Source organism: Helicoverpa zea, chromosome 22 (assembly GCF_022581195.2).
Source record: "Helicoverpa zea isolate HzStark_Cry1AcR chromosome 22, ilHelZeax1.1, whole genome shotgun sequence".
Classification (NCBI taxonomy): Eukaryota; Metazoa; Arthropoda; class Insecta; order Lepidoptera; family Noctuidae; genus Helicoverpa; species Helicoverpa zea.
Window position 1 is genome coordinate 5525924 of NC_061473.1, and position 27951 is coordinate 5553874.

The following is a 27951-nucleotide window of genomic DNA, read 5'->3' on the forward strand; positions in this document are numbered from 1 at the left end:
CTCATATAAGGAGATCAGCCAGCTGCGCAGGACATATTATAGTGCACCAGCATTCGCACAGACACAAGTGTCCTATGTACGTGTACACGGGAATCGTCAACACTTCCAACCAGACCAACGAGGTAGTCGCAGGTAAGTATGATTATCTAACAGATACCCTATGGAGCAGAAAAGTTCCCGAGTGGCGAGTGTAGCAACAACGACCTGGAAGACGCAACGGCAGGCCTCTACTAGATGGTCGGACGACACATCACGCGACAGTCGCGTGGCTGGCGACTGTTGTCATCCGCGCGAAACTATGTACATCATACAATGTTGTCTAACACCGGGTTCGGCCGCTAGAGATTTTGATGTAACTTGCTAATTTACTAAAGTTTCTTATATCAGAATAACATTATAGGTACCTAGTCTTTTTATCCCGATGCAGGAAATACCTAATTCTACCAGGAAACACATGAAACCGCTGGCAGAACCTAGTAAGTTAATATAATAAACTTACTTGTGTTCATGTAAGTAGGCAAGCAGCTGGTTCCCGGGCCGCCAGCCGGCCGGGGGTAACATGTCGTCGTTGTTGTCTAGTGGGTCATCGTGACTCCTGTAATAAAACTTATTCTTTTAAAAAACAGTCTTATAGTAAAATATTTATTTCTCGCTTATAGACTACTAGTGGCCCGGTACGTGCTACGAATAAAACCACCACCACCACCATTTTGTTACAAAAAATGAATTAATGATAAATGAATGCTCGACTGATTTTGGCAAACTTTACAAAAACCATCTACTAAATAGTCCGAACAAAGCCTAAACATTTGGTTTGGATAGGTGAGCCTGTTCTTCATTTAAAAAATTAAAACGAAAAGTAACATCAATTTTAGAAGTGATTGGATACGCTATCATTTCTAATCCCATTCCTGTTGACTTACCTCAGCGATTTCTGATATTTCTGTTGCATACGGGCTGTCAAGTCTCTCAGCTCCACGCGACACGGCGCCATGCTGTCTGTTAATTATTAAACTATATTTTATTCATTTTGCTTCGAAGCCGATCCCAACATAGTTGGGAAAAAGGCTCGGAGGATGATGATTCATTTGGTTTGATAATAAATAAAGGTATTTATGCCCCTTTTCTACCCTCAAGATGCCCGACTAAGGAAAGCACCCATTTGTTTGAAACCTGTCTATAGTAAAAAATAATATTTTTAGGTATTTATGAGCATTTTCACCAACAATAGGTCCCATTAAGGAATTTATTTTTAAATTAAAACCTATAGTTGAAAATAATCATTTATTGAGTCTTATGTTCACAAACAGCTATGACAGGTGTTTCCGTTTTTATTTTGTTTAACTAACTTTTATTTGATACATGATAGTGTTACCAGCAGAAAGCAGTGTTATTTGCTGATGTATACCTGTGTTTATGTATAACTGTATTATTGGGGTAATATCGAGCCTTTACCGCCATTTTAGCGCAACCGACAAAAAACAAATTTTACAGGAGACGGTTTTTTTTAAATATTTTTAATCAGAAGTGTGCTAATAACAAGAAAAATTACATACGTTATTGATTTTTAGAGATTTAAATATATAATTGAAAATAAAACAAAAATAATGAGTTTTTATGCCATTTATGGCGCATACAATATTTTTGCTGTCACAGTTTATAGATATTCGGGCGTTTACGATAATATTACCTATCAAAATTACTATCCAAGAAATAATATAATTGTTAAAAAAATGGCGTTTTAAAAGGTTTTTAAATGAAATATCCACATAATAATCAAAAATTATTTTTTCATACTAATCGTTAGGAATAATGAGATCAAATGAACTTATACTTATTACAAAGATTATAAAATGAAATGAGAAATTTCTTCTTGTACGAATCAATTAATACTCGTACCACTTATTCCATCGTGGTTTTTAATCAAAATATTATGTATTATTAAAAATATAGTTATTTATGTAAAACATTTGGGATAGTGAGATGGGCCTGCACCAAGGGTCGGCTTTAAGTCCTTACCTCTTCCTGCTTATTATGGACGCCTTGACGGCGGACATACAGGAGGAGGCACCCTGGTGCATGCTATTTGCCGACGACATTGTCCTGGTTAGTGAGGATGGACCTGAAATCCAGAGCAGATTGGGGAGTTGGCAACAGAGACTGGAGAATGTTGGATTGAAAATCAGCAGAACCAAGACCGAATACATGTTCTGCGATTTCGGCGGTCTCTCTAGTCCTGAAGCCATAGCGCTTGATAACGCACCTCTTCCTATCTGCTCCGATTTCCGGTATCTCGGCTCGCTTATTCAGGGCGATGGCGAAATAGATCGGACAGTTACGCACAGAATTAACGCAGGATGGATGAAATGGCGGCAGGTAACGGGAACAACTTGTGACCCTCGTATTCCCCTTAAACTTAAGGGGAAAATTTACAAGAGTATGGTCAGATCTGCTGTCTTGTATGGATCAGAGTGCTGGCCCGCAAGAGCGACGAATGAAAGACAATTGCATGCGGCAGAGATGAAAATGTTAAGAGGTATGTGTGGTGTTACGCGAATGGATAGAGTGGGGAATGAGTATATAAGAGGAAGTTTGAAAGTAGCGCCGGTATCAGAAAAACTGCGTGGAAACCGGCTGTCATGGTATGGGCATGTGATGCGGAGGAATGAGAATCATGTTGTGAGGAAGATGATGAGTATGAATGTGGACGGATATAGTGGAAGAGGAAGACCAAAGAAACGATGGATGGATTGTGTGAAAGTAGAAATGGTAAGAAAGAATGTTACTTGTGAGCTGACGGCAGATAGAACAGTATGGAAGGAGAAAACATGCTGCGCCGACCCCAATGAATTGACCCCAAATAAGGGCAAGAGGAGGATGATTTGGGATAGTGAGATCAAGCAGATTATACAAGTAAACTAGGTACTCGTACTTCAATTCAGAAACTAAAGAGAGCTCTCTTTAGTTTTTGTAATTTTAACTTAGGTGAAATAGACACAGTACGAGACTAATTTAACAAATTTTAACTAACTCACCAATAATTTTAAGTGAAAGAATATTATTACAGGCAAGGCATAAATGATACGCGTAATTATTAAATTATTCTTACTTTAATTTAAGTACCAAAATTAAAATAAAATACATACCCTTGCTGCTGGAGTCAACATTGCTGATTTATTTGATACCTAACTGATGAGTTTCCTCTCGAAGTACACTTCTAACTGAATGAACACAATAATAAACACTATTTAAAACGTTTTTAGGCTCAAATCTATTTTTTTACTATAAAACAAAGGGAACGATGTTTGTTGCATCAGTACTTTTGCGGAAATAAACAACAGTTCACGACAGGTTTGTTTATAGTAAACGCCCACGGTGAAGCACTAATGTCGCTTGCGATAAAAATGCATGTGTCGCTTACGTTAAGGTTTAGAAAAAATGTATATTAACGATAATTTTAGCACTTGCTATAACTTTGTAACGCTTTTTTTTGGCGGGAAACACCAACAGGGAAAGGTCCGTTACGGTTTAAAATACTAGTTTCGATAAAAAACGGTTTCTTGACAAAAGTGTCGCTTACGATAATTTGGCGGTAACGGCTCGATATAGTCATGGAATAGTATGTTTACAATATTTTCTACAAATAAACTCCATCCAAAGGTTGTATGGAAGAATTTGCTATTTAGCGATAAGACCGCCCAATGTACTTTGTGTGTGTGATTTCCTGTGTTGTTAATCTATTTTTTGGTGTACTATAATAATCTAATCTACGTATGGAATTGTATTGACGTAATATAGTTATGGAAATGGTTTAGTGAGCAGATGTCAACTTACATTGCACATAGCTAGCACTGTGCCCGAGCTGCGAGTGCTGCGGCGGCACAGACATGGCTGGCGACGCGGCGCCGCCCGCCGACAGCGGCTGCGACTGTGCCGCGCTCTCTGAAACTGAAAATAATTCTTAGTTAAACTAGCTAGTGGGTTCACCCCGAGGGAATTTCCCGCCCCCGGATAAAAACTAGTCTGTAATTTTCCCCAATTAATTAATTATCTAAGTCTGAATTTTTGCATTGGACCTGTTTTCCAAATAAATACTAGCCGATAACTTTCCCCGATCTACATAACACTGAACGATTTTTTACATTGGAATAATGGTCCAATGTAAAAATTATTTATTTTACATTGGGCATACAGCAGTTACACAGTGTCTGAGATTAACGCTTTCTTCCAAAAAAGTGTTTGATATAGATGTTTATTAATAGTAAACAGGGGGTTTTCTTTTATTTATTTGTAGGGTACAAAGGCTAAGAAATTACTGGACAAATTAAAAAAAAAACTTGAAATTGCTGGGAAGCTATACAATACCCGACTGATAGATAACATTTTACTTGGGTACGAGAAATATTGTCCAAGGGACGGAGGTAAAACCGCGGGAAAGAAACAGCTAGTAAATAATAATTTAAAATTAACAATAGTTCACCTCTAGAATGTTGTTCATGTGACTGTCCGAACATGTGTTGCCATTCCGTGTTCATATGCGTCTCGTGCGATACCGATGTCTTGTGACTGCGCCTGAAAATTAACATACGTTATTGACTGGTGGCAATTTATAAATAACCGTTGGGGTAAACGAGTTCTAGAGTGGAGACCATGCCTCGGCAGACGTAGTGTAGGACGTCCTCAGGCACGGTGGCGTGATGACTTGCGCAAGACGGCTGGCAGGAGCTGGATGCGAGAAGCTGAAAATCGATCTCAGTGGCGTGCACTTGGAGAGGCCTATGTCCAGCAGTGGACTGCTATAGGCTGATGATGATGATGATGAATTTATAAATCAAGCGTCATAGAAAACTAATTTTTATCTCGATATTTTTAAGATGTTTACGAACAATATAGCGCCTAAGGCGTTAAGTCCGCCATTGTACTATTTGTGCAAGAAGTATTTTAAATAAAATAAATATAGTATGTACCAAAATTGCAAAGGAACCGTAAAGGAAATTTAATAAACGGTTGTGGGGACATTTTGCCCCAGTTTTTAAGTCGTTCCGAACTAGAATTTGTGCTTTTTTGTGCTGAATTTAATATTTTTATCGGATGCGTGTTTCATCTACACAATTTTATGTTTTTTATTATTATTATTCTTGATGCAGTGCTGTTAATGGACCCAAATAATTGATATGTGCTGTATAGTATATAGCAGCTAGTTGAGCTACAGTTACCGGCTGTGTGCGTCGCAGTCGACATGCGGCATGCAGTCCAGCTGCACGGCGCGAGACATGCCCTTGGCCAGCACCAGCCGACCTGGCGCCTCCGTGATGTGCTGTAAATAAGAATAATACTAATTAATAATAATAATAAGCTAGTTGTTTGTAGCTAAATAACAGCCAAACGGGTCGATCGACCATAAACTTAAGCAACACTTGGCGTAATCTGTGGATGATGACCTGACCATGACCTGACCGTGACCTGCTTGTCATAACGAGTTCCTCCGTGTGTCGGAAGACAAGTTAACTTGGCGGTGAAAATCTTTGGCTGTCGCTACGAGTAATCAGAAACCAGAAAGTCTGAGAACCCATCTGTCTACTTCCAACGAGGGGTATCGGGTGCCCAGGTAGTCAGGTTGAAGAGGTCAAAAGGGCAGTCGCTCCATATAAAACACTACTGCCGGTGAGACTGGAAGCCGACACCAACATAGTTGAGAAAGGCTAGGCTAACACCTAATTCTTTATAAAACACTTTCAAAATCGTCCTTTATTTAAATAAACCCTTGTAAATGTGACTGACCTGTGTTGATGAGCCCTGTATTTTAATTAAATGCGCACTCATTGCCAATAGCTGGTTTTCCACGTGCTCCGTCATACCTGGAATTACATATACATTTTGTTAATTTCAGTCATCAATTGTCATAATCAAACAAACTGATTTCGAAACAAGAGACCAACTTACCATCAGAAGCCAGTCTTCTAAACAAGTTTCTGAGCTGTTGTCCCATTTCCGAATATTGTGGAACGGTGCCCTGTTTTACCTGTTAATAATATATAATTAAATTAATATTCTATTTTGTATATTTTCAAATTGTATATTTATAAATTTCAGAATATTTAAAAATGTAAAGCATAATATATGTTCCTAATTAATACAATAAAATAGTAATCAACAGTAATTTTTCAAGTCTCGTCCTGAAAGTAGGCAGCGGGGGTGATTACGTATGAGCGGGAAGGGTGATCTGACAGGACTGTCAGTGATGGGTTACCAAGGTCCTGGATTTTATTGTTTGACACTTATGTATGACACTGACAATAAAGAAAGGTATAGTACAGAAAATAATAATTTTAAATGATGTCGATCACATTGGGCCTTACGTACACCGGGAACAACCTTCAGCTTCCTCCACGCACCTGTGTAGACCAACGAAACAAGTGTCACTAACGAATTTCCGAAAATATACAAGTACCTTGAGTCTAGTATTCCTTCTCTCTCGTAGCGTATGTACAAGTCTGTCCACATCCCCGTGACGCAGCACTGCATCTAACACCTTGCGGGGAATAGGTTCCGCCAAGCTTTCTAGCAGTAACTCTGCTCTTTCTACCTGTGGAGGAAATTATTTAGGTTTTATTTATGTGTTCCGTATCTGAAAGATGGTAAAGGACGAAAAATATGCCTCAAATATAACTTTGTCACTCTTATGCCCAGTTTCACAGCAATTAGATCACCGTCCAATTGAGGAAAACAGCTGTTTGTCATAACTCGAAAGAAAGCATTTTATTGGTTAAGGTTGGTGTAAAAATTCTAGCTTCATAATAAAAAAAGTTGCCGTTTAATAGACCGATTGCGTAATCGACTTTTTTTTATATTAGGCCTCAAGCTGGTTACTATACTTCATAAGGTTATGTATTTAACTATTCACACATTAAATACTATTCAATTCATTTATTTATTTATTTAATTGTAAGCAGTAATTTTTAAAAGTTTATGTCATCAAAAATGTTTCCAACTATACCTGTATAAGTTTGTGTTTGAGGTGTGGCCAGACGAGGGGTAGTATCTTGCAGTTGACGTCAATCGGGTTTAGAAGGCTGGACACGCATGATACTAGGCCACAGACCTCGTGACGAATCTAGGCAAGTAAATAACAATGAGAGTGTAAAAATTCAGTGATAAAATCCCATTTTTCGAATTACATATTTGTATGTTGCCTGTTTTTTTACCATTATATGGCAAAGGTTAGGCATATATAAAGGATTTTTTTTTAATATTTTACCAAACAAGGAAGCAGAATATACGAATACATACGTCAGTTCGATAGGTACCTACAACTTAAAAATCATCGCATCACCGGGTGGAGATACTTTAAATTGGATCTTAAACAAACGATGTTTTTGTTTTACATCTTTTTAGTGACAATACCTTCTGAAATTACTCTTTAATGCCAATATACTCACCCACAAGTTAGGATGCGCTAGAAACACCGCGCTCTCGGCCACCAGGTCACAGAGCGCCTGTTTGGGCAGTAGCCCTAGCTCTGCTAGACTTGTAGTAGCCCGTAAAGCCTTCGCTATAATCCACTCTGATTGGTCTGTTAGGCCCTGGAACAATAATTTGGAACAATATTATGGGTGTTTCTCGAAGTATGGATCAAATGGAACAGAGGTATGGAGAAGATCAATTATGAAATTTTTGACTTCAGGATGTGGGGTCCATTTTTTACGGGTCAAAAACGATGGTTTATTTAAGATTTTTTTCTTTTTTCTTCTTCGTCTTCTTCGAAGTCTTTTTCCCAACTATGTTGGGGTCGGCTTTCAGTCTAACCGGATGTAGCTGAGTACCAGTGTAAAATTTTTATTTCTTCATTATGGTGTAATATTTTCTTTCGTGATATTGTTGAGCAGCATTAAAGCATGAATCGAAAATCATTTTTTCTAACAAAACGTTTCTTAGTTTGCGTTTTCATACAAATTGCATAGAAAATAACCGATTTTTGACAGTTCAAGAAAAGTATGTTCTGACCGATTTTTTGTGCAGTTGACAGTACAAAAAATGCTACTGTCCCTAGCTGTCAATTGCACAAAATATTTGGTACCACATTTATATGGTATTTATCTAGTTTTTGTCTATCACCTGTTGCAAGAGTGGTACAAGTATAGGCGCGGCGTGGTGGCCCACGTATGCGGCGACGCCGACCACGCGCTCGAAGAAGCACCCGCGCAGGGCAGCCTCCTCCTTGTCGTTCAGAAACGTCACCATGTGCGATAGTATCACGTCGTTTGCTATATAAAATGTTTCAATTCGTATTATTATTGGAGTGAAGTGAAGTTTTCAAAATAAATACACATCATAGAAATTACATATTTACTTTATTGTAATTATCAACAACCTTTAAAAGCTAAGAAATTTTCGCCAAGCATCTCGTTTTCATATTTAAAAAAACTAACTTATGAGTTTAATTCTCAACCTATTTTGAATAACCGATGATGCATAGCCATGAAATAGCATAGCATATTACAACTACAAACTCCCACTCATCATTTTTATTTTTATAACATCAACTTCTAGAATAATCCACTGCTCAAAATTACTTTGTAAAGAAAAATGATTTGATCACAGAAAATATGACAGATTCTAGCAATTTATGAAAGCAAAATTGTATTCAATGACAGTATATAATGAAATTAGTTATATTTGTTTTTTGGACCTCACCTGCCACTGCAATATTGAAAAATAAAAGAATAGATGAAAGATTAATTCAATATGAGGTAATTTTATTAAAGTAAGAGGACAATATTAAGCCGGGTTTGCCGAAGCCGAAGCTGACTCGTACGAGTGCACTCGATCCGAGCCAACTCTTACTGTGAAAACCCAGCTTTAGGGAAATCAAACTATATCAAAAGGGCAAAGCTCCGGTTTAAAGATAAACCTAATAATGTAAACTCGAAAGTATTTCAAGGTGGAAGAAAAAAATATGCTGCGTCGTCTATACTGAATAAAATTTGAATAAGAGCAGGGGTATAAAGGGTATAAAAATTATATAAAAAGATCTTACCTTTCTGTTTTCCGAAGAATATACAAAGCTTTGTGATGCCATTTTCTACTAAGGCTCGCTTGACCACCGCTTGCGAGTCGGTCAGTAAATACGATACTGTTGAGCGGACCTAGAGATAACAACATATTTTTTAATACGAAAGTAACTTTGACTTTTTCAGCTTTCACGTTATAACTGCTTGGCACAAGATTATCTGGCCTTACGACCGCTTGGCCGGATCCAGCTCTAATGGAAGGTTGTTGACTCAACTATAAGATATATGGTGATATGTGGCAAAAATTTGATACATTGACATTCATTGAATTCAGGTACATGAGGAAGTTTATGGGAAGAATACATAGGGGGAATACCAAGGGTTGTTAAGGGAGTACATAGGGAAAGTATATAAGGAAGTAGAATATAAGGGAAAGAGAATATAAGGGAGCGTATAGGTGGATCAGATAAGAGAGTTTATAAGTCGAGTAGATAAGGGAGTATTTAAGGACGTATATACGGAAGGAAGTGGCCATTACTTCGAAGCTTTATATTAAAACGGCTAGCTTTCATACCATTTCATGCAGAGCAGACAGCTCAGTCTCGTAGTTGATGTTAGCTGCTTCCTTCTCCACCATATTTTGTGTCTGGTCCAGGAAACGTACTGCCGTCTCCGCCAGTTTAGCTGTACAAATAACACACGGATAAATTGAGATTAGGAAGTAGTGGCTTATATCCGGAGCTGCGGGGTTGTTCGAAAGAGTAATCGCGGCCCTGGTACATAAAGGGTTCCAGAAGGAACATGATGTGGCATCAGCCTAATCTATAGGCCAATGCAGCCTGAAAATAACAATTGTAGTATAATATAATATGTAACTAATATAATATGTATAATATGAATTTGTACAAAAAATCCATCAAATCCATCGCGTTCCTTCGTGGGCCTTTTATGTGTCAGGGCCGCTGTTTACTATTTCGAACAATCCTGCAGCCCGTCTAATACTATCAAGCTATTTTATATATTTTTATTTTAACAACTAGCTGTTGCCCGCAACTTCGTCTGCGTGGGCAATATAGAATCGTCAAAATACACTTATCCCGTAGGTGCATTCTTTCACGTGACAGTATAATTAGGATTAGCACTTAGCAGTCGCATAGATTCATTGATCAAGGTTGTGTTGTGGATGTGACCATTTATCTAAACAAAAGAAGTAAAGTTTGTAACGTTGTGAATATCTCTGGATCTAGTCAGCCAATTTGGGAAATTATTACGTATGGTGCGTAAGTAATTTTCACAGGAAACAGCTATAATCTGTCTATATGCTTTGAGTCTGACAAAGCTGTCATTTGTACATTTTCTGCAGCTGCTGCGACTAACCAGAAGCCAGAAAGTCTGTCAGTCTTACCATGGATATCGTCTTGTGTAGTTGACTGGATTGAAGATAGGTAGATAGGTAGTCGCTCCAAGCAAAATATTGGTACTCAAACAGATTCGGTGACTGGAAGCCAACACCAACATAGTTGGGGAATGGCTGGATGGATGATAAAATGAGTCATCATCATCAGCAGGCGCATAGGGTAGGATAGTTTCACTTACTCACTATGGTAAGGCTGACCCCACATTAGGCGTGCGCGATCCTCGTACTCACCGATATTGTTAGCATACGCGATGCGCACGGGCACGCTGGGGTCGGTGGCGCGGGGGCCGAGCTCCGGCAGGATGTACTCGGGAACACTAGGCACATGTATGTACAGTACTCACCGATATTGTTAGCATACGCGATGCGCACGGGCACGCTGGGGTCGGTGGCGCGGGGGCCGAGCTCCGGCAGGATGTACTCGGGAACACTAGGCACATGTATGTACAGTACTCACCGATATTGTTAGCATACGCGATGCGCACGGGCACGCTGGGGTCGGTGGCGCGGGGGCCGAGCTCCGGCAGGATGTACTCGGGAACACTAGGCACATGTATGTACAGTACTCACCGATATTGTTAGCATACGCGATGCGCACGGGCACGCTGGGGTCGGTGGCGCGGGGGCCGAGCTCCGGCAGGATGTACTCGGGAACACTAGGCACATGTATGTACAGTACTCACCGATATTGTTAGCATACGCGATGCGCACGGGCACGCTGGGGTCGGTGGCGCGGGGGCCGAGCTCCGGCAGGATGTACTCGGGAACACTAGGCACATGTATGTACAGTACTCACCGATATTGTTAGCATACGCGATGCGCACGGGCACGCTGGGGTCGGTGGCGCGGGGGCCGAGCTCCGGCAGGATGTACTCGGGAACACTAGGCACATGTATGTACAGTACTCACCGATATTGTTAGCATACGCGATGCGCACGGGCACGCTGGGGTCGGTGGCGCGGGGGCCGAGCTCCGGCAGGATGTACTCGGGAACACTAGGCACATGTATGTACAGTACTCACCGATATTGTTAGCATACGCGATGCGCACGGGCACGCTGGGGTCGGTGGCGCGGGGGCCGAGCTCCGGCAGGATGTACTCGGGAACACTAGGCACATGTATGTACAGTACTCACCGATATTGTTAGCATACGCGATGCGCACGGGCACGCTGGGGTCGGTGGCGCGGGGGCCGAGCTCCGGCAGGAGGTACTCGGGAACACTAGGCACATGTATGTACAGTACTCACCGATATTGTTAGCATACGCGATGCGCACGGGCACGCTGGGGTCGGTGGCGCGGGGGCCGAGCTCCGGCAGGATGTACTCGGGAACACTAGGCACATGTATGTACAGTACTCACCGATATTGTTAGCATACGCGATGCGCACGGGCACGCTGGGGTCGGTGGCGCGGGGGCCGAGCTCCGGCAGGATGTACTCGGGAACACTAGGCACATGTATGTACAGTACTCACCGATATTGTTAGCATACGCGATGCGCACGGGCACGCTGGGGTCGGTGGCGCGGGGGCCGAGCTCCGGCAGGATGTACTCGGGAACACTAGGCACATGTATGTACAGTACTCACCGATATTGTTAGCATACGCGATGCGCACGGGCACGCTGGGGTCGGTGGCGCGGGGGCCGAGCTCCGGCAGGATGTACTCGGGAACACTAGGCACATGTATGTACAGTACTCACCGATATTGTTAGCATACGCGATGCGCACGGGCACGCTGGGGTCGGTGGCGCGGGGGCCGAGCTCCGGCAGGATGTACTCGGGAACACTAGGCACATGTATGTACAGTACTCACCGATATTGTTAGCATACGCGATGCGCACGGGCACGCTGGGGTCGGTGGCGCGGGGGCCGAGCTCCGGCAGGATGTACTCGGGAACACTAGGCACATGTATGTACAGTACTCACCGATATTGTTAGCATACGCGATGCGCACGGGCACGCTGGGGTCGGTGGCGCGGGGGCCGAGCTCCGGCAGGATGTACTCGGGAACACTAGGCACATGTATGTACAGTACTCACCGATATTGTTAGCATACGCGATGCGCACGGGCACGCTGGGGTCGGTGGCGCGGGGGCCGAGCTCCGGCAGGATGTACTCGGGAACACTAGGCACATGTATGTACAGTACTCACCGATATTGTTAGCATACGCGATGCGCACGGGCACGCTGGGGTCGGTGGCGCGGGGGCCGAGCTCCGGCAGGATGTACTCGGGAACACTAGGCACATGTATGTACAGTACTCACCGATATTGTTAGCATACGCGATGCGCACGGGCACGCTGGGGTCGGTGGCGCGGGGGCCGAGCTCCGGCAGGATGTACTCGGGAACACTAGGCACATGTATGTACAGTACTCACCGATATTGTTAGCATACGCGATGCGCACGGGCACGCTGGGGTCGGTGGCGCGGGGGCCGAGCTCCGGCAGGATGTACTCGGGAACACTAGGCACATGTATGTACAGTACTCACCGATATTGTTAGCATACGCGATGCGCACGGGCACGCTGGGGTCGGTGGCGCGGGGGCCGAGCTCCGGCAGGATGTACTCGGGAACACTAGGCACATGTATGTACAGTACTCACCGATATTGTTAGCATACGCGATGCGCACGGGCACGCTGGGGTCGGTGGCGCGGGGGCCGAGCTCCGGCAGGATGTACTCGGGAACACTAGGCACATGTATGTACAGTACTCACCGATATTGTTAGCATACGCGATGCGCACGGGCACGCTGGGGTCGGTGGCGCGGGGGCCGAGCTCCGGCAGGATGTACTCGGGAACACTAGGCACATGTATGTACAGTACTCACCGATATTGTTAGCATACGCGATGCGCACGGGCACGCTGGGGTCGGTGGCGCGGGGGCCGAGCTCCGGCAGGATGTACTCGGGAACACTAGGCACATGTATGTACAGTACTCACCGATATTGTTAGCATACGCGATGCGCACGGGCACGCTGGGGTCGGTGGCGCGGGGGCCGAGCTCCGGCAGGATGTACTCGGGGAACACGTTGCAGTCCGAGTTGGGGAGTAAGCGTACGGCGGACAATGCGCGGGCGCAGGTGGCTACGGCGCGGGCTCGGACGCGGGACACGTTGTCATGCGATAGGTGGATCTGAGGAAAATAAATTATTAAAAAAACCAGCGTATCCTCGGATCCAAAGACGGAATTATGATGGATGACTTCTAAAACATTGCAAATAACTGATAATAAAATTACTTCATGTGACCTTGCATACATGTTTTTTGCACCAAAGAGAATTTTTTAATTCGCTTGACTCACTTTGACGCTGTATTCATCAAAAAAAGATTGTACCTACTAGAGCAATAAATCTATACTCACAATATAAGGCAGAATCCGATCCAAAATAGTCTCCGAACTCGAATTCTCGCACAACAGCTGCAGAATCTCCAAACTATACAACTTCGAAGTACAATGATGCAACCCCCTAATGCATGACGTCACTAATGACGTAATTAATATCAACCCTTCACTATCGGGCCCCATATCTTTTCTCTCTGGGGCCTTATCATCTTCATCATCAAAATCTGTCGTATTAACATTGAGCACTTTAAACTTATCCTTCAATTTATCAATGCTGTCAATATTCTGATGGTCTGTAGTTTCTTCGACCAAGTCTTGGTAGTTCTTAGCATCGGAGGGTTGGGTGAATATCTTGATAATGTTCTTAATGTCCTGGTGAATGCGTAGTATTTTTTCGTCGGGCGGTAGTATTGGTTGGGCGGAGAATATTAGCATGTATGATTGGAGGAATGAGTAGAAGTATTCCGGGAATAATCTGAAAGAGAAACCATCAAATGACATATGATATGCGCTGGAATTGACAGAATAAGCCAGTCTAGGCTCTTTTGCAAAATTCTCTGCTCCACTTAGATGAGGTTCAGGCCTTAAGTGGTTTTGGGTGTTATTAAAAATAGCTTTTTGGACTTTCAAAATTTTGCTAAACTGCCCAGATTGTATTACACCACAATGTCTGGGAGAACCCATCACTCTGTTAATTCCAGATCCGCATGACATTGAAAAATTGATAAATATAGTAGCCCAATAGACAAGAAGAGAAATAACAATAGGTAGTCTTGTCTAATCACAAGATATTGTAATCTGGATGCAATTTCTCATTAAAATAAGCAGCAAAAACAGTTTTGTGTCCCTCGTCAATCATGGAGTTCAAAACAGTCCTCAGTGCATACTATGGATTGAGACCTCACCTCGGCATTACAATTACGAAAATCACATTAACAACAAGTACCTACTATTATACAATAACTCACTTGCCCCTCGCCTCATCGAGATACAACTCGGCAGTCCTCCTATCTCTCGGGTTCCTCTCGGTCATGGAGTGGAGGAGAGTCCTCAACTGTGGGTCATCCGTGCTGAGCGTCATGGTCGGAGGCCTGTCTTCTCCGTTACGGTAGGCTAGTAGACCTGGGAGGTCTAGGGCTGGAGTGCCGTCGTTCCAAAGTTCTAGGAGAGCACAGCTGGAGGACAAGAAATGGAGTATTGTTGTAATGTTTAGAGAATATAGTCCATTTGAGTAGGCACTTATGTAAAGACAAACAATCTGTATACAACTTTTTATTTTCGAACTCAGTCATCATCCTTTATCCCAATTTATTTGGGGTCGCCGCAGTATGTTTTCTTTTTCCATACTTTTAGAACTCAGTGTAAATAAAAAAATAATTTAACTTACTTAATCAATTGAATAATTATTTTAAGCAGTAGATCAAGTATCAAGATTTTTTACCTTCAGTTAAGTGCCTACTCAAATGACGTACTGTATTATGATTTTTTATCAAAGGTCTTGTTGAAATAATAAAAGAAACTTACCCAGCTGAAAATATATCCATGCTAGGTACGAGCTCGCCAACTTTACATGGCGATTCGCTTAACAAGAGACCGCCCATTTTGTCATCACTCTGTATAAATAATTAATATTTATTTACTAACATGCTTTTTATATAATTTTTATTCATATTTTCATGACGTTGAGGTAAGTTTTATCGTAATTTTCATCATGTAGACGCTTATTAGAGGAAAAATGATTTGTTTGTTTGGTCCCTAATGGCTACGAAACAACTTAATTGGTTTGATACTTTCTTTCACTGCTGGAAAGCTACACTATCCCAGGAATCCGTAGCTATATTCCAAGAGAAGTAGTTTCCACAAGCCACAAACAGAAATTAATTTTCTTTAAAAAAATTACGTATCCCTTACCATAGGTCTATTATGAGGATCAGGAGCCCTCACGAATCTCTCAGGGGCCACATAGCACAGCCTCCTGCGAGAGGTATCGAAGAAGTAGCTGAAGTCTGCCGGATTGTCGTCAGGGAGGAAGGTCGGCTTGAAGGAAGCTATGTCTGTCAGCAGCACCCACAGCCAGGATGTCACCATTATGTTTTCTAGCTAGAAGGGAAAATATTAATGACGATTGGGTATATGAATGTGATTTTGTGACTATTAGAGATTTTGCTAAACATTGTCAATGCATTTATGAAAAGTTGAAACGGGGACGTGAATATTGCAGAAAAATTGCTCCTTATTTTTACTCAGTGCCAATTTTGTAGAGTTTGAAGTGTTTGTTTGTTTACTCGAATGCGGAAATCTTAGGATCTACCAAACCAATTTAAAAAATTCTTTCAATGTTAAATAGATTATTAATTGAGGAAGGCGGTAGTTCGAACGAGTTGCGGGTGAAACCGCTGGCGGAAGCAAGTTTATAATTTCATGCATGTTGTACCTATCACATAATGAGATCAAAAATTTTGCTGGATTTTTCATATTTCATACAAATTGTTGAATATAACTATACTAATCCCTGTTACCTAGACGCTTACCTTGATATCTCCATGACAAATCCCAAGCTTATGCATTCTATGCAGTGCATACAGTACTTGGAAGGTGATCCACTTCTTCTCCAGCGTGGTGAGGAACGGACGGGTGGACATGCGGTCGTACACACTGCATTTGCAGTACTCACGCATGAGGAGACCGGCTTTGTCTGTTAGCTGAAAAGTATTATAAAGGTTGAGATTACCAGCCAATTACTGAAATGTCGCAATTTTATACACTACTCTAACATCATTTTATCTCTGTCAAACTTATGAAAATTGCTGTGACAGGAAGTAGTTATACTTATATGAAACAATTAAAGTTAAGTAATGTTTCAGTAATTTGGAGTGGTTATCCTAACTGTCAAGCATGAGAATCAAAAGATTTTTGCAGCTGTTTACTTACCTACTTCTAAAATAAGGTTCAGGATTCAGTTTATTTTTCTAAAAGTTTAAATGATCATTCAAACCTAGCTTATTTAAAAAGGAAATAATTAAGAACAAAATCCAAACAAATATAATCAAATCAATAAAACATTAAGCAGTGGTTATTTGTAAAACACCTAAACCAGTCTAAAATAAAAACTTCAAGTTTATTTTAAATACATACAATAACCCTCTGAAATGGCAGACAGTTGAATGCTGAAGCCAGCTGCTCTTTTATCTTCAGGATCCGTTCCTTATGTTCAGCCAGTGGTAACGAGGGGTCATGGACAGCAAACACCTTCACTACCACTAGACCTTCACGGGATCTCGCTCTAGCTACCTTCAGGAAGCGGGTGGAACCCAAGCTAGAATATTGTAAAGAAACATAAACATATTATGAAGTGATAGCCTTGTCCTTTTAAGGAAGTTTGAAATTACCAATTAAAAAATTATATTTTATGAGCTACCTAAGGTACATAGAAAAACTAAAGTATTGAGTTGGAAATTACTACAAGGTTACTTTGATTAAGTGACTCATTTAAAATGATAAGCAATATATTGAAGATATTAAATCTAAGTAATAGGTGTTATTCTGTCTGTATTTCATTCTAAAATTGAGGCTGGTTTACAACTAAAAAAAAAATTCTAACTTATCATCAGGATAAAAAGGATCACTTCGGTACTAGTCCTGCAGTAGTCAATACTTACCTCTGATCAAATGATAGGTCAACATGATCGCTCAGATAGTGTTCTACGGGATAAATCTGTGATGGAGCAACACCCACCAGCTGATTGCCCATTGTGTAATTATAAAATTACAACAAATTACGTTTAACACATATCCTTTCACCAAAACCTTATTTATTTCTAACCCACTGGCTTCTAACACTTTATAATCTTGCTATGCACTTGTTGATCTTTGTGTGATAATTATAGGATTTATTGCGACCTAATAAATTTAAATAAATAGTGATAATTTAGCTCACGTATGTATTCAAAACAAAGCAAAATTTGCAATTTTTGACACTTGCCTGCCTGCCAGTCAAACAAGTCACTTTTGACGTGAGTGGACGTGAGTAACAAATCCGTTCAAAAACTAATGCAGTAGAGCTGTTTTGTATTTAGAATTTATTTACTGATGCAACGATTTATTTCTGCCGATTATTATCTTGAACTTTTATTACAAAATCTAAGCCTTTACTTATGAAAATACGATGAAAATCATTTAATTCAGGTGCTGTGTTTAGGAAAACTCTTGGAAAAACCATTTTGTTTTTCTGTTTACGTCAAAATTCATAGAGTAAAATGACAACACAACTCATCAAATCCGCTGTCATTGTAGCTCTATGGTTTCTCTTCCCTTCAACAAACAAGCATTCCACCCATTTTCATTGAATTTGATATCGTTTGCTAATAATATTTCAAAGAAATGTCTTCTAAAAGTGAAAAAGATCGAGCCAAACAGATCCAGGACAGATGTCAGAACATTTTGATGCAGATGTTGAAGGATGAAGACAATAAATACTGTGTTGATTGCGATGCCAAAGGTACGCGGATTTTTTCTTTTTTTTTGTACTTTAATATTTCATGTATCTTCTTGAATGCATCAGGAATGAGGTCATAAAAATCTCAACGGGCAGTTTCTTTATTAGTTTCGCAAGCAATTTGACTATAATTGAGGTCCTTGAACTCAATTTTTAACATCAAAATTATTCAAATGACTCACGTTATCTCGTAATATTTGTGAGACTTTTGCTTCGTTTTTCACATTTCTACATGTTGCAGTGCTTTCTCTTAATTAGTATTAAAATTTAACAGCTAATCACGAAGGCTGTCTGAATCTGATAATTAATAATTCCTTCTTGCTTGAATGACTTAGTGCAATGTTTCTAAATAGTTATTTTGGTATGTGTCAACAGCTGCTGCATTTAATCAAATTCATAAATCTTAGTTCTTTATTGTTTTAATAACTATAAGTCTGAAATTAAAAAAAAAAAAACTACTCAAAGTCTTTCTTACCACCCAAAAAACTTGATACCTTTTTGTTTGTTTTTGTATTGAAGGTAGCTCAGATAAAACTATAAACTAAAGGCACTCTATACTCAATATCCTGTACTTCCCTAACACACGATAAACATGGGAAAAAGTAGTGTGGTTGCAAAAAGTATTGTAGTACTATTGTTAATGTTTTTGTTCTACAATACAAGGGATACAGTATGATGGTCTAAAGGAGAATACATTGCAATCATCCAGAACCGATAGTCATTTATTCAATGTGTACCGCTTGTCTTTGAACCACTTCTTTTTGTCAACTTCAAGACTGATATCTTGTGCTTGTGTTCATTTTTATTTTTGTTCTTATATTTACTTCCCTATAAAAACACCTTATCTCAGTTTTAAGAATATCCCTCATTTGCATTATCTAAAATCTTAATATAAATTAAGGAGCATAAACCTCTATTAGCACACCATATAGTTAGGTATAGCATCATTGCCATCCTCTTTGGTATGATATAATTGTCATTGCCCAACCATAAATGAATGTGTTATGTGTACACATGTTTATATTTGCATTGAAAGAGTCTAAACAGGCAAGGTGCTGTCTGATTGAGGCTGAATGCTATTATTTATTCATGACATAATCTGTTCATGACACAAAATGATTGTCTATGGTTCATGACATAATTAGAGAGTTGGTTGGGATAACTTTTACTACACAAACATTAACCTTATGTAGCAATTTTGACCTGGGGCAATGTCTACTCAATTTGGTGAGACATAAACTGAAGTTTTTACACAAATATATAACGGGTGTGTTGTTCACAATCACATTAAATGAAATGCGTTAATATACTAGTTAACATAATATGTCGATTAACACAAAGAAAAAAGAAAAATATGTAAAAATAAAAAAATGCATTTTTCAAACAAAGTAAATAGAATAAAAATGTGCGAAAATTAGAACACCACATAAAAGTCAGCATTACAAACAACTGGAATTCTCCCTTGAAAACTGACAGCTGTCAGCTATTCAATATGTTCGATACTCCTAACTTTATCTCTACTTTACACATGATGTTGTAAATTATAAAAACGAAAAATTACTCCTGTGGCCAAACCACTGAATGGATTAGGTTATTTTTTTTTACAATTCGCCATAGAATATCATAAAGCATATGTGATAGGATTTAATGTGATTGTGAACGACACACCCTGTATAATAATATTAATTTTAAGTAAAGTAATACTCAAAATAATAGTTTCAGCTGTTTCCCAAGAGAACCACTTCCAATAATAGATAAAATGTAACCTACACATTGCATCAATATACTATTGCTAAGTTTCATCAATATCTATCCTGTACTTTTTGTGTGAAAGAGGAATAAACACATGCATTAAAATTTCGCATTTATGATACTAGTATAAAAATATACAGGTATATTAGTGTAATATTCTTCATTGGGCTTATCATAATGATGTGTCTTTTAATGGTACATGACAAACATTAATATTTTTATCACAAACACATTGATAAGTTATCTAGAGTATTTGAGCCCAGCTGTTTAGCATAATTGGCTTAAAATATCAATTTACCAGGATAATTATTTACCCCAAAATTATTTTGTTTAGGAATAGGAAATTATTATTAAAAAAATAGGAGAAATAAGATGCATTCATAAAATATTTATACATATAATATGTATTCTAATTGTTAAGCTGACAACACAAACAAACCTTCGTTAGGTTGAATTTGCTTATCTTAGGAACTACTAGTCCCAATTTCAAAAACACTTGTATACATATAAAGTAAGCTTTAAATATCATCATGATTTTTTCTATGACATACATTATTACTAATTAATAACAGTAGTACCAATATCATATTCTGTATTGATAGTTTTGTAATACAACCAAAATTTGTGTTAACAGTAATTAAAATTGCAACCTTGCATTAATTACTAATGGTCAAAAGGAAGTCTGCAATTATGTTCACATTAACACTATTTTGTATGTCAATGCTGCATTCTTCACCGTTTCATGTTATTAATTTAAATGATGTAATAAGGTAAAATGTTGTTTATATTGTGGGTATGTCAATAGTCTTTGTTTAGATATTTGTTAGAATTTATGTAAGATGGATTAGTTGAAGCAATAAACTTTTTATTATTTATTTATTTAGATGGATGAGGAAAGTTACCTGTTATCCAAATCCACCACAATACAGCTGAGCAATTATGTTTGTTAACTATAAAACCTGATTGAAACATTTTCGGTTTTAAAAACTTACGTGAGCGGTCTGAAGGAGTTGTCAAGCCTTTCTCTCTAAAAAGGCTGTATACAGTTTGCTGAATACAGTTTGACATTTTCTTCTCACTTAGGACTCTAGCAAAAGGAACAGCTAGACAGTTTTTGATGAGTGTGCAAAGATTCCTTTGATTTAATGCTTCTCGTTACCCCCACAGGACCTCGCTGGGCGTCATGGAACCTGGGCATATTCCTATGCATCAGGTGCGCCGGCATACACCGGAACCTCGGAGTGCACATCTCCAAAGTCAAGAGCGTCAACCTTGACTCCTGGACGCCTGAACAAGTCGTGAGTATTTCATTGAAACTACTTTAAAGTAAAAAGTATAAAGGCGTTTCTTACCACCTTTTTATTGGAGCCCTTTGATTACCAGGGCAGCGATAACTCATCAAAAGATAAAAAAGGCTGCTGATGATACTTTGAAGTAAATTGAAATTACTTTAAACCTTGTCTTCTTTCGAGCAGCCTGTAGATATCAAGCCCGTATAGCAGTTAACAAACTCTGAGGGCCACTGGGCCTGCGCCTGCCGGGACTGTGAGATTGTTCAAATTACTTCTTCTTCCCAGCAAAAACACATAGAAATGGTGAATGATGGGCGTTTTGGGGGCTGTATTTTGTAAAATTGATTGAGTTGATTTTCTCATCATGTTTCTAGCAAATAAAAATTTCTGATTTCAGTCTAATTTGAATAAATGACTTTTTATCTTTTAATGAGTTATTGTGGCCCTGGTTAACAAAGGGCTCCAATAAAACAAAGGTGGTTACAAAAACCTTTGTACTTAGACTTACCTTTAGATGCATTTATATCTGAAAACAAAAGACGATGACATAACAGCAAATTATTCCAATATAACAAAGAGGATACATTATTTCGATTGTGATGAAAAATTCTTTCACTATTTGGAAGCAAGACTATCCTCGAATAACATAGGGTTTGTTTTGATTGTCTCGTAATGAGAAGAAGTTTCCCCGGGACACAGGTAAATAGTTAGTATTAGTCATTAGAATAGTAGCTTAATCACCAACCCGCATTGAACAAGTGTGGTGATTAACGCTCAATCCTTCTCTGTGTGAGAGAAGGCCTGTGCCCTGAGTGACATCATAAAAAGGCTGATGGCAACCTGAAAAGGCCGGCTATCATTGCCCATCCTTTACAGTCGTTACAGCTAGTCAGAAGCCAGTAACTTTGACACCAGTCTAACCAAGGGGTTGCCCGGGTAACTGGGTTGAGGAGGTCAGATAGCCAGTCGCTCTTTGTAAAAAACTGTTACTCTGCTGTATCAGGTTAGACTGGAAGCTGACCCCAACATAGTTGGGAAGGCTCGGGAGATGATGATGAGCTGAAAGGGATTATGAGTAGCATAACTTTCCTATCCAGAAGTTTTACAAAGTTTAACTCTAAAATACCTTCTACAGTAGCGGTCAATGCCCCGGTTAAGCAAGAAACATTGCTTAAGTACTAGGATATCGCGTTATCGTGACGTATCACAAAATTATTAAACTCTGCTCTATGTATAAGGCGTTAGATCGCGTGACTGTTAGCTATGAGCACCTAAGCGACGTCAATGGACTAAAACACGTGGCTACTGGCTGCTTAAATATGTATTGTAGGTTCTATTTTTACTAAGGAGTTTCTTTATTAATTAGTTTCTTTGACTATGTATACAAAGTACTGTACGGTGGTCTTGAATTTTTGGTTTCCATCACAGGGAGGTCTTGAATTTTTGGTTTCCATCACAGGGAAGTTCACTTTGTTATGTATTTTCCTTACATGACTAATATGTCCAGGAAAAGTTTGTATGCCAAAAGGCGTCTCCGGGTCGCTACAAAATATTGAGCAGACCAGCTCTTAGCAGTTTACCCACAATATCTTGCGTATAATCGTTCGGGATCTAAAGAGAGAGAGATCTAGCCGAAGATTTTGTTTGTTTGTTTGAACACGCTATCTTAGGAACACCTAGACAGATTTGATTGTTTATTTCTTATATTTATACGGCTGATACCTAAGTCGTTCCAATTGACAGATGAAACGCTGGTGGAACCTACTACTATAAAAAAAAATATGCTTTCTTTAAACAGATCCTATTTCCTCTTCCCAGGTATCCCTACAACAAATGGGCAACTCTCGCGCCCGTGCGGTCTATGAGGCGAACTTGCCCGATTCCTTCCGAAGGCCACAGAACGACTCCTCGCTGGAGGCCTTCATCAGAGCCAAGTACGAGCAGAAGAAGTACATCGCTAAGGAGTGGGTGCCGCCTGCACTGCCGAAGGTTAACTGGTAAGTGGTGATGATGGAAAAAGTGGAAGTGGTTTTTTTTTTCATAAGGTTGTGGCTGAGTGACAGTCGCACAGGTCCATAGATTAAACGTTAAGTTGCTCTAGGTGTGATTAGTTTCTGTTTAAGCTTCTGTATCAGGGGTGAGCCAATTAAAAGACTAAATATCGCCAGCTTACAAAATGGCAAAAGGAATGTTTTTTTTTTCATGCGAATTAAGTTAAATGGAAGTTGTATAATATTTTTTTGCCTTGACGCGATCAAATGACTACATTTTAAAAATATCATACTGAGACTCTTGCACTCCACGTTTCCAGCTGATACTTGGTTGAATTTTTTTTTGAATGACATTCAGCCAATCCATTCTGTACCCACAAAACCTATAAAACCTACCTAAATTTTCAGGGACAAAGAGATTGATGAAGAAATAGAGAGGCAGAAACGAAAAAAGAAATCCACCAGCTCAGGCTTAGGACCTCTGCCAGCTCCAACCACAAGTGATAAGAAATATAATGTAGGTATATCTTCATAATGACGACCTCTGTGGCGCAAAGGTCACCAAGCCGGACTGCCGAATCTGAGGTCCCGGGTTCGATTCCCGGTTCGATCGACATTTGTGTGATGAGCATGCTTGTTGGTCGTGGTCTGGGTGTTACAATATGTATTTATAAATATGTATATATGCAGCTATATGTAGTTTATCAGTTGTGTTAGCACCCATAACACAAGTTAATTAATAACTTAGCGTGGGGCTAACCGACCGTGTGTGAAAAGGTGTCCCGACATTATCCCGACATTATTTATAATATATCGTATACATCACGATTGAATTTATAGGCAATATTTTGTATGACGTAGGTACTTTTATACCGCGTGACGTCTAAACGGTCATCCATCATATATTATTTATTTAAGTAATAGAAAATAGATAAGTTCGAAACTGCCCACTTGTTTGTGTAGAAAATAACTTGCTTAGTAAGTCTTTGTGAAAGAAACATAACAATTATAAAAAAAAATACGTAGGTATAAAAAATCAACATAGATTTTATGACGGCACGACATGCTAAATAAGCCATTGAAATTGATGAATTCCTATGCCCATTGTGTTTGATTATGCTTACAACGCTTAATTAGATACTATAAAATATTATTTGCATTTTCAGAATCAAATAAACAATAACATCATTCAAGTCTCTTTGGGTTCAGATATTATTTGTTGTATGTAACTTTCTAAATTCCTTAAACAAAACATAGAACACAGAATTTAATATAAATAACGTAAAATTACAGAAGTCTGATGTCATACCGAGCATTCCGAAACCAAAATCGTCAGTGAGTCCAAAATTGGGCAGGTCTACGCCGCCCACAGCACAACCGGACCTCAGCAAGACTTCCAATGGCGCTGCAGACCTCCTCGGACTGGACACAAGCACCAAACCCGACCCCAAACCAGCTAACGACGATATATTCTCCAGCTTCTTCTCAGCACCACAGGAGAAACCCGCGGAAACCAAACCCGAAGAACTAAAACCTGACTTAAAGACTGAAGAAGAGAACTTCTTCAAACAAGCAGCCCCCACGGAGAAGGAGAAGTCTAAGTTAACAAAGGACAGTATATTAGCTTTGTACAGTCAAACACCTTCAACTAATTTAGTGAATCAATTCAACCCGGTGCCTCCTGTGCAGCCCGTGCAACAAGCGCAGTACCCTTTCGCGCCAGTCTACCAACAGAACTATACAAACATGCCCGTACAGAATGGCATGCAGTTCAACCAGTTCCCTATGGGTAGTCAGTTTCAGCAACCGTTTGGGGCCCCGGTTCAGCAACCGTTGCAGAGTCAACCGTTCCAAAATAATCAGTTCTTCAATCAGCCCCAACAGCCTTTGGCGCAACAGTTTAACAGTCTGAACTTAGGGCAAAGTTTTCCGAACGCTTTCTCGCAACCCAATACGAACGTTGCTAGCAACTCGACATGGCAGTAGAGTTGTGTATTTCATTTAGATTTTTTATTTACTTACTGCAGATGTGTGTGTGAGAAGGTTCGCTTGTGTGTAGTGACGTTTGAATTTAGATTTTTTTTTTGTAGGAAATGTTGCCAGCAAATTAATTAAATTTATTTCTAAATACTTTCAAGGACATGGCTTTTTATTTAATTTGATACTTTGATGCCATAAATATTGTTTTGCCATAGTTAGTAACTTATTACCTCATGTTTTTATTTTCGATTTTTAAGCTTAACGCAGTAAATTATAGACTAGATTTCTGGCAATATTTTTGATACATACAGGTATGCATTGCTTGTCATAAAACCTAAGCTCTAATTTTGCTCCTTAAATTGCTAAGGTGGGATACTTTATAAATAATTATTGATTATAACCACACCAAACTAGTTTATTGCCAAGCAGTATGCATACCAGACTTACAAATTAGCCTTCTTCCCAAACCGAGGCTACCACGAAAAATCGATCTCAAGATTCGCGCCACTACACACAAAGCGAACTCAATACATCTGAATGTACGTTTGTAACGAGTAGATAAGCAGTTATCGTGAGCGTCGGCTCGGTCGGCTTCTTAAGCAGTTTGTTCCTATTTGTAATGCTCAGATATCTACTGAACTTAGAAGGCGCTGTGAAGCCTACTTTACTGTAAATTGAACCTTATTACGTACTGAATAAGTGGCAATTTCATTTGACGTACGTTAAAGTATATAATTCTTGTGCAATCAAACCCGTCATTACAATCAAGTAATCTAGAATGTTCCAAAAAGAATAGAAGGTTCGTGACATTCATTCGTTCGAGAAAAGTTTAAACACAGGCTGAAAATGGATGAAAAGCAAAGGAGGCCACATAGCGCCTTTTATGAGCAGTTACTAAACATTAATGAGGCTTGGTGCTTCAGAATGAGTGGATAAGGTGAACGTACTTATTAGTTATTGTTATATCAATTATTTCTTTATTAAACAGTCTTCCTAAATTATATATTTACTCTTGATAAACCTATTTTATTTTAGCTATGCAATAAAATGTCTCCCACTGTCAAAAGTAATTTTTAAAGTCGACGGTAAGAGACAAGATAGTCGATAGCTAATAAAATAGTGGGATAGAAGGAGAGTATTTAATTTTTACTTATTATAAAATGTGCTATGAAATTATGTTGGTCGACAGTAAAGTACTTAACTGTATTTTCGTCGTCAATTCGTTCAAAGACGGTTTTTTTCGCATCTGTGAACGTTAGAATAATTTCTTATTATTTAAATTCGAAAATAATGTAAGGTGATAGTGATTCCACTCATTCTGAAGTTTGAAAGGTCGATACACGCATGTTTTGTTGCAACGATATTCCGTGTGCAATATCAAATGATCGATGAACTTATGTATGAAAAATGTTTTACGCGTCAAAAAAGTCTTGTGTATTAAGACTTAAATTCATGCGGAATAGAGTTCAAATTGTCGATACAAAAATTATCGATAAAAGGACATGTGTGGACATACCTAGTTATTTCAAGTCTGTTCAAGTTTATGGCGAAATTGTGAAATGCTGAATTGATGCCCTCTGGTAAAGGGCCCTAGATAGTGCACAATGTAATGTATTGTAGAGTTTAATATTACTAACTGTATGTTTTAATTTCAGTAAATTGTAAGTATTATAAGCAACCGACGCAAAAAGCCCATAAAAGGTGCACAAACTTGAAATAACAAACTAAGCCCTTTCTATACGACCTGTGCAATTATGTAATTTCATGATAATTAACTATTTTTTTTATTATTTTCATTGAATAATTTATACTTCTATATATTGTGTATTCTTAAAACGTTTACACTTTGATGAATAATTTAGCACTTTTTAAAAATCTATTTTAAATATTTTATGCACAGATAACAATTTTGTTTGTGTAACGATCTTAATTCACAGTAACTTTAAGTAGATATTTTATTTTTATTTTGCTAAAGTCAGGCGTCCCGGATTCGGCCTGTTCCAATGAAATGTAGAAATAATATTTTGAGTGCACACATTTCATATATTTTGTTAAATTATAACCATTGTACAAAAAATATAATGTCATAATATTGGAATATGTATGTGTATTTACAATGCCGATAACGATTTCGGGACGTTTGTAACTTGGAAATTGGTGCGTGTTCTTTAATCTATTTTATTTATAGACGTTAAAAATGTTAAATAAATCTGATAACCATTTTCTCTAAATTGTAAAGTTTCTATAATATAACTATTTACATTTAGATAGCCATTCCCATCTCATGCTTTTAGGCATTTTGTTTGATGTTAGCTAAGGTTTACAAGTATTAATAATTTTTATATTAACGTGAATTTTAGTTTGAACGAGTATGTCGCACGCTTATTATTAAAGTGACCGAATTGAAAAAACTAGTTTTTTGGCAAATCGCAAAAAACGTTTTGCAATTAGGACTTTGGCTGTTTATTTAGACATAAATGTTACAAGATGTTACTCGCATAGTTATTTTTATTTTTTAATGATAGAATATGAACCACATAGTTGGTTGAAACTTAAATTTCAATTGAATACTATTTATTTTGTTTATTGTAGGCTGTCAAAATTACTTTTGTAGTTTTAGGTCTATATAATACTAAGTAACAGTTAGTCTGCCAAAAAGATAAAGAC

At 39.0% G+C, this 27951-nt stretch overlaps 2 protein-coding genes across 3 annotated transcripts in view; one reads left to right on the forward strand and one right to left on the reverse strand.

The window, feature by feature from the left end:
- The window catches only part of LOC124641176 (phosphoinositide 3-kinase regulatory subunit 4), a 29688-nt gene extending 11928 nt beyond the window's left edge, over positions 1 to 17760 (reverse strand). The window contains exons 1-21 of one of the 2 annotated variants that reach the window (XR_006985642.1): positions 17434 to 17760; positions 16910 to 17090; positions 16306 to 16476; positions 15686 to 15874; positions 15299 to 15387; positions 14743 to 14949; positions 13793 to 14249; positions 13372 to 13564; positions 9586 to 9695; positions 9038 to 9146; positions 8116 to 8264; positions 7440 to 7583; positions 6998 to 7114; positions 6452 to 6586; positions 5944 to 6022; positions 5782 to 5858; positions 5217 to 5317; positions 4481 to 4572; positions 3835 to 3948; positions 924 to 999; positions 500 to 595 (exon numbers count right to left, since the gene is read on the reverse strand). Coding sequence is in view for 1 of the 2 variants with exons in the window: in XM_047179175.1 (XP_047035131.1) it covers positions 500 to 595; positions 924 to 999; positions 3835 to 3948; positions 4481 to 4572; positions 5217 to 5317; positions 5782 to 5858; positions 5944 to 6022; positions 6452 to 6586; positions 6998 to 7114; positions 7440 to 7583; positions 8116 to 8264; positions 9038 to 9146; positions 9586 to 9695; positions 13372 to 13564; positions 13793 to 14249; positions 14743 to 14949; positions 15299 to 15387; positions 15686 to 15874; positions 16306 to 16476; positions 16910 to 17090; positions 17434 to 17525 (2978 nt within the window). In the remaining variant the exon portion in view is untranslated. The remainder of the gene's footprint in view (positions 1 to 499; positions 596 to 923; positions 1000 to 3834; positions 3949 to 4480; positions 4573 to 5216; positions 5318 to 5781; positions 5859 to 5943; positions 6023 to 6451; positions 6587 to 6997; positions 7115 to 7439; positions 7584 to 8115; positions 8265 to 9037; positions 9147 to 9585; positions 9696 to 13371; positions 13565 to 13792; positions 14250 to 14742; positions 14950 to 15298; positions 15388 to 15685; positions 15875 to 16305; positions 16477 to 16909; positions 17091 to 17433) is intronic. The other variant, XM_047179175.1, reaches the window with a different exon arrangement.
- Positions 17761 to 18053: 293 nt separating this feature from the next.
- On the forward strand, positions 18054 to 27515 carry LOC124641106 (stromal membrane-associated protein 1-like). Its single transcript, XM_047179081.1, has 5 exons — positions 18054 to 18272; positions 21189 to 21319; positions 23132 to 23310; positions 23713 to 23821; positions 24598 to 27515. Exons 1-5 carry the CDS (start codon positions 18155 to 18157, stop codon positions 25288 to 25290), a joined length of 1230 nt encoding a protein of 409 aa, XP_047035037.1. The 5' UTR covers positions 18054 to 18154; the 3' UTR covers positions 25291 to 27515.
- Positions 27516 to 27951: the final 436 nt, after the last annotated feature.